General features: G+C 43.6%; 1 protein-coding gene across 1 annotated transcript in view; it reads left to right on the top strand.

Moving 5' to 3' along the window:
• Nucleotides 1–5,236, top strand: part of LOC104166308 (major facilitator superfamily domain-containing protein 1-like) — a gene marked incomplete at its 5' end in the record, with an annotated part of 10,808 nt that extends 5,572 nt beyond the window's left edge. The window contains 7 exons of the mRNA XM_009706186.1: nt 1–15; nt 920–1,020; nt 2,947–3,058; nt 3,700–3,837; nt 4,407–4,546; nt 4,708–4,819; nt 5,120–5,236. The exon at nt 1–15 is cut by the window's left edge and continues 113 nt beyond it. Of these exons, the coding sequence (XP_009704488.1) occupies nt 1–15; nt 920–1,020; nt 2,947–3,058; nt 3,700–3,837; nt 4,407–4,546; nt 4,708–4,819; nt 5,120–5,236 (735 nt within the window). The remainder of the gene's footprint in view (nt 16–919; nt 1,021–2,946; nt 3,059–3,699; nt 3,838–4,406; nt 4,547–4,707; nt 4,820–5,119) is intronic.
• Nucleotides 5,237–6,895: the final 1,659 nt, after the last annotated feature.

Raw genomic sequence — 6,895 nt, 5'->3', positions numbered from 1 at the left:
GAATCCAAAAAAGTGGTATGTGGTGCACAGGCAGCTTTTCCATCTCAATCTTTGAAAGCCTGGGGTACATGAGCGCTGCGTTTGCAGTGCCCGGAAGCCCGCAGTAGTGAGAGCTGGTCCTGGTCAGAAGAGGGCATTACCATCACTTGGTTAAATCCTGCAGAGTGGTTCTTTGGGTACCTCTGAGGATATTGCATCTGCTAGCCACCAGACAAATGTAAATTTTCTCTTTAAGAGCCTATGTATTTGCAGCCTTCCAGAGAGCTGAGTTAGCACTCTGAATGACATTACTTTTCTGAGCCAGTTACTTCTTGACTGTAGGTGGCTCAGAGGAGGATCTTGTGCATAAAACTAGACAGTAGCCTCTCTCTGGAACTGCTTTCTGGCTCACGGGATCCATGATAGAAAATAGCTAATCTGGGCAGTACTGAACTATTTTTTTGCTAGCACTTATCTTCCATTCCTCCTTGCATTCTTCTGTCTAGGAACAAGCATTACAGGCAATAGGTTGCAATTTTTATGGCACTTAAATCTGTTAGACAGCTTCCGTCTCATGGTGGCATTCTTACCGGTTTCTGTAGCTCAGTTTATACTGTATCTTTCCACCGTGTTTCACTTCAGGTTTTGCAGTAGGCTCTTAATAGAGTCTGCTTAGAATAGTCTCTTGCAGCTATAACCTTTATAAAAATAAGAAGAAAGCTTTTTTTGTTTTCTTTACTGAATAGCATTAAAGAAGGAATGCTTTGGAGTCAGCACATGCCAAATTTCACTTAGAGGTACATGAGCTGCCTTTCAATCTCCTTTTACCTGCTATTACTTCTTAAATTTTTTGTGACTGTCAATGGCTTGCAGAAAGTGACATTTTCATGAAGCTGAAGACTTCTTTCCTGGTGAGTGAGGACACATCTTATCTTTGCAGCGGATTCAGGACATCCAGCGACTTCCCCTTCGCTACTGGCTCCTGGTCCTCACCATCATGTTCTTCTACAATGGAGTCTTCCCCTTCGTGGCAGACGCCAGGTATTGCTCTATCGCTGTAGTCCCACTGACTGATAGACACCTATCAGAGCCTTGCAGGCCCTCGATTTTTAGCGGACTGGGAAATATGGGGGTAATATGCTTGTTCCTTCCAGTCATGGAACACAAAGAAACACATCTTTAGCACCTAGTTAAAGATATGAGGATTCTTTGACCTTTCTTTCCCTTCAAAGATGAGGGAGGCTTCTAAAGTAAAGCAAAGTAACTTAAAGGGAAAGGATTCAACGATGTTTAAAGCTTGGAACACTACCAAAGGAGGATCAGAAGGATTTGGGAGAAGGGGAAGAAATACTTTATTCAAAAAATAGCCTGTGGACATTTCACCTTTGTGAGAGTCCAACAAAGTGGCCCTCATTTGAGCTGGGTGGGGTGTTACCTTCACAGGCCTGGGGCAGTTCTGTCCTGCAGTTCCTGCACGTTGTCTGCTGTGTTTGGAACAAAGCTAAGCTTGCGTCAGCCTGGGTTTGTAAGTGAGGAAGCCTTTGCATCCCAGTGCAAGGCTTGCAGACTTCCTTTTTTATGCCTTCATTTGCTTAAAACAAAGCAGCAGCCTGCCCGACTAAACTGGGACTCTTGCTTCTGTCCTGTAGCTCTGCCACAGACTTGTCATTTTGCTGCTTTTTTCCTGTTTGTGGATGATGCAGCTTCTAGCACATAATGAGTACGAACTTCTATGTTAGCAAAGGCCTGCAGTAAAAAAAAGAAAATTATTTTGATAGTATTATTTCATTAGTGATGTATAGTAAGCCACTGTGAAATCAGGAGTGAAGAAATGTCATCAACATTGTTGTAACAAATGTACAAGTGTCCTCACATTAGTAAAATAAAGACATTCAGGATGGCAAGGATCATTAAAGCCTTGATGAGATGGGCTTTCTATCAGTTGCCCTCTCATTTTAACTGAAAACAGTGTCACACAGAGAATCCTCATTTCTGCAATTCTGCCTGCCTGCAGAATTATTTTTTTTGCTCCCTATGGAGCAAAAGTTCAGGCACCAAGAGTCATGTTTCACACATCTTTTCTGTCAAAAAATGCTATGCTGCTTCCCAGTCAGAATAATAACGGACCCAAGACCACTGCTTTTTGGTGAATTCTGTTGCAGTAAATCCTCAGGGAGCAGTGTCTTGTTTCATACTTTGCTGACAGCACAGGCTAGAAAGGCTCGTTATTACTAATAGTAAGTAGCCATGCAAGTAGCCAAACCAGGTTTAAGTAGCTACAAGATCTCTAAGTAAACTAGTCTTTCCAAGCTGTTAAGATTGTATGACTGTAAATTCTGTAAAGAATTTGAGTAAGTTTTAATGCTCTTTTTGTGTGTCCCTAGCAAAGGTGACAGGCTGACTTCTGACAGTGAAACCAAAACTTGATTTGTGTGTTTTCTGCTTTAACCAGGTTTCCTTAAAGATGCCAAAGGGGAATTCCTAGTACTTCTAAAATGCAGGTGTTCCATTTAAATGCTGATCTTTACTGCTGGATTATTTTAAAATATTTTTCCTGCCCCTGAGCATTCTCAACCTCAGATTGATGATGCTTTTTGCCTCTTCGAAGAGAATGTAAAAAATCCATCTGTGTTTTGGACCGGTGACAGCAAATTGCTGCTTGTGAGCTGTGCTGATGTAACTGAGCATATGCCCAACTTCAACTGGCAGTTTTACTCTGCGCTTGCAGCAGCGTCTTGAAAGTGGCCATTGAAGCTACCAGCTTCTCTATGGTGTGCACCAATTAAAAAGAAAATAAAACAACAAAGGCTTGGCACTACAAACCAGATGGAATCAAACTTGTTTACAAGTAGTCTCATTGAAACCCTTCCCATCCATATGTTTGTGCTCAGACTTACTTTCTGTCAAAATAACCAGATCAAGAATCCTAATTCTGTAAATTTTTCCCCCCCTTCATTTTATTTTTAGCAAGTTTATCCAGGATAAATATTCTGGTTACAGTCAGCAGGCAGCCGCCTATATTGCTGGGGCAGTGTACGACAGCTCCCTTGTTCTCTCTGCAGCAGTTGGCATATTAATTGTGAGTACCCAAAACCAGAAGTGCTTGCTGATAACTTTTTCCTAATTTTTTGAAATGTCTTTGTTACAACCCCCTCAACCAGAATGTAGCCTGTTGTTGCTGAACAAGCAGTCCTTTAAATCCTTGCAAACTGCAAGATGCACCTTGCTCTGAATTAGATGACAAGAAACAAGGTTAACCTATTTTTAACTCTGTCCCATAATTGTGCTACAGTAGCATCAAACCATGACAAATGGCTGTATGTTTTGAGAAGTCTGAGCCTGGAACAGAAAGGATCAGGATAAGTTTTGCAAATAGATGGGAAAGGACAACCTGCATGTAATCAGTCCCTGTTTTGTCAAACTCTTCCTTTCCTTATTTCCATAATTGTCAGGGCATAACGGTGTGGTTTACCTCCCCCTTTATTAAAGCCTGCCATTCCACATGCGTACCGGACACCGATTCTCTGACAAGTGTTTCAGTCTCAGCTCAGGAGTACACAAGAGGAACTAGTAATAGCCGTCTGCTACAATAGCAACAACTAGGAAATGACACATTACTGCCACTCATGCCGGCACGCTGTGCGCAGCCGCTCACGTCACTAGGATCTGTGGGAAGCAAGGATCCCTTGTAAGAGCCCTTCTGTTTGTTTCCTCTCCCAGGACTACGTTGGACTGAGAGGTGTCTTTGCTGTTGGCTGCGCTGCATTGACTCTGCCGGTCTTTGCTCTCCTGGCATTTACGTTTGTTCCTCCGTTAGTCTCTACCATCTGGTTGGGGATTACTTACTCCTTTGCTGCTGTAAGTTCACAACCCCACTGCTGTCGTTGAGTGTTTTGTGGCTGTGCTCCTTCTGCACCCTGGATGGTGCGTATCACGGCGCTCGGGTCCTGATGAGCAGGTTTAGCAGCCACAGTTTGAAGTCATTGGGTCCCCAATCCTGAAGACTTTGGTTAGTAACAAATAACCCGAAAGAGTGAGCATGGAGCAAAAGGCAAAGCAGAGTAAGGGACCATTTGATAGAGTGTGAAGCACTAATCTGTCTATGCTTTTCTTAGTGCTTTTTTACCTTGAATGTAACACCCGAGTCTCCTTTTGAGTCTTACAAGCTAAATCATCAGGTCTAACTCCCCTTCAGAAATCAGGAGTCAGGTTTTCCCCGTTTCCAATAATGTGTTGTCTATGCTGTCTCAAGCTGCTTGAAAAGGATGGGGAACAGTCTAGAACGAGCCAAAAGGCTGGGAGGGATAAATAACAGATTTTTTGAAGAGAAAGTTTAAGTGTTTATTTAGTAGGAATAATTCCTTTAAACATCTAACACCTTTAAATAAGGCTTTGCATTAAATTCCTCTTCTCATTACTCCTGCCAGGCTAGTATGTGGCCATCCATACCTCTTGTGGTCCCCCAAGCAACTTTAGGGACAGCAATGGGCCTTGCAACTTCGGTGCAGATGATTGGAGTTGGCCTTTCGAATCTGATTGTTGGACACATTCTAGGAACAAAGTCCAGGTGAGAATGCTTTTTCTTTTTTTTTTTCCAAAAAGAGACATCAACAGTGCTTTAGTGGAGCGGTGGGAACAGAAATCAGTGTATTTGCAACCTGATACTGCAAGGGACTACTGAGGTGCCTTAAATATCTTCAAGTGACTAGTTGTTCTGTCCTTTTCTAGTGAATTAAAGATCCCCCTGTGGCGCTGGCAACAGATGATGATCTTTATGTTGGCAAACACTATCGCATGCATTGTTGCCTCCATCAGCCTCAATGTTGTGGACAAGAAACAGGTAAGGGTGATAAAAGGTGAAGAACAGCCTTGCATCACCGGGTTGCTTTTATTGACGCAATAGCTGTTAGGTGTGCGTATATAAGTAATTCCCTAGCCATAAAAATGGGACTGCATAAAAAGAAAACTATCAGCTAAAATATTGATGTGGTACATAGTCATCTTACCTAGTATCAAGCTATTGGGGGCTGTATTTTTTTGCAAGAAGGTGAGGGGAAGGGCTGGGACACAGCTGTAGCAATATGTGTGTACAGGAGGAACAGTATCCTTTTTGTCACTGATTGCTGCTTTGAATTTCTAGGGTGGGACACTGAACAGAACAAGAAAGGGAGCACCTGTGGAGCAGGAGGACAGAGACCCTGCCGATGCAGCACCGCTCCTCGATGATGAAATGGGAAACGAAGGCTCTGTCAGCTGAACCTTTGCAGTGCAAGAACAACGACAGCTGCCAGACACAGCACCCGTCATTTCTGTTTGAAAGTGGATTTTTAGCCGGTGTATTTTAAACATCTTGAAGGGAGTCGTCTGCAGAAAGGGAATGTTCCCACTTTCTTATGCCTGGCACATACATGAAAGATGTCTGCTGTATGGTTCTTAGGCATTCTCCAACATACAGAAACCTGCCTAGGGCACTTTAAGAACTACACTGCAGTAAGAAAAACTAACCTAGCTGAAGCTTGTTCATAAGCCATTAGATAGCTGTGTTTCAGCCTTGCATCAGAACTGCCCGCATAAGGTGTGCCTGCTGGTCTACCATCCTGTACATCAGCACTTGCTAATCCACATACCTTCACAGGCCTGCTGTTTCAGTTAGCGCTGTAGATTAGCATGCATCTTCCACAAATTACAGATCCGTGCAAGTGACATCATCATTATTCTTTAGGCAGGAAACTGAATTAATCAAATTGATTATCTTTTGCACACAAGCCTAGCTTAATTGCCTGTTACCTTACTAGAAATGCTTCTGTAAGCTGTGCCCATTCATTTGCCCTCAAAAGCATTTTGATCTGAAATTCTGTCCTTTAAACTAGGGTGCTCTTACTCATGAGTGCTAGAGGCTTATTTAACTCGGCCAGCTGCCCTTTTCACTATGCAAAATGCTCACAAACACTCACACCGTGTTTACAAAAGCACAAAGGATGCTTTAAGAATGAAGTAAACTTTAACATAGCCAAGTATAAACACTAGTAGATTGAAAGCAATTTAGGCACTGACAGCATCCAGTAAAATCCCATTTTAAGTAGATGTCACAGAAGACAAATCCACTCATCAAAGTTTTCTTAAACTGATTTACTGACAAGAGTGTGTTCAGAGAGCAAGGTCTTCTAAGTTTTTAAGTTACACTGAATTCATTTCACATCACAGACAATTAAAGGATTTCCCTGTTGGAGTCTGGTGCAGCAGAAATTTGGGGGTGGGGTGAGAAGTCACAGAACTGCAAAATCACAGACCCCTTTAGTTTGGTGGCAGCCTCCTGAGATCATCTAGTCCCACACCCCCTGCTCCAGCAGGGTGAGCCGGAGCAGGTTGTCCAGGACCGCGTCCGGTCAGAGTTTGAGCATCTCCACAGATGGAGACTGTACAACCTCTCTGGGGGACCTGTCCCAGTGTTTGACTGTCCTCACAGTAAAAAAAAAAAAGTGCTTCCTTGTGATCAGATGGGACTTGGTGTGGTTTAATTTGTGCCCATGGCCTCTCGTCCAGAGAAGAGTCTGGTTCCCTCGTCCTCACTCCCTCCCAGCAGGTACTTACACACCGGGAAGATCTGCGTGAGCCATCTCTGCTCCAGGCCGAACAGCCCCAGCCCTCTCAGCCTCTCCTCCTAGGAGAGACGCTCCAGGCCATTTACCACCTATCACTCTGCTCCCTCCCTAAGCCACATCTCTCTTGCTACAGAGCTCAAAACTGGACTCAGTACTCCATGTAAGGCCTCACCAGTGTTTCCACTCAGCTAGTAAATCAGATTCCTGCTAGAATGTGGCTTTAAGTACATCCCTCCGCCTCCACTCACTGTACCACTCTTCAGTGCTGAAATCCTGCAGGTGTATTTTTTCACAGTGGAAAAATCCCATGGTGA

Source organism: Cariama cristata, unplaced genomic scaffold (assembly GCF_000690535.1).
Source record: "Cariama cristata isolate BGI_N322 unplaced genomic scaffold, ASM69053v1 scaffold23988, whole genome shotgun sequence".
Lineage (NCBI taxonomy): Eukaryota > Metazoa > Chordata > Aves > Cariamiformes > Cariamidae > Cariama > Cariama cristata.
Note: the sequence above shows the minus strand (reverse complement) of the source record. Positions and strands in the feature narration are given on the sequence as shown.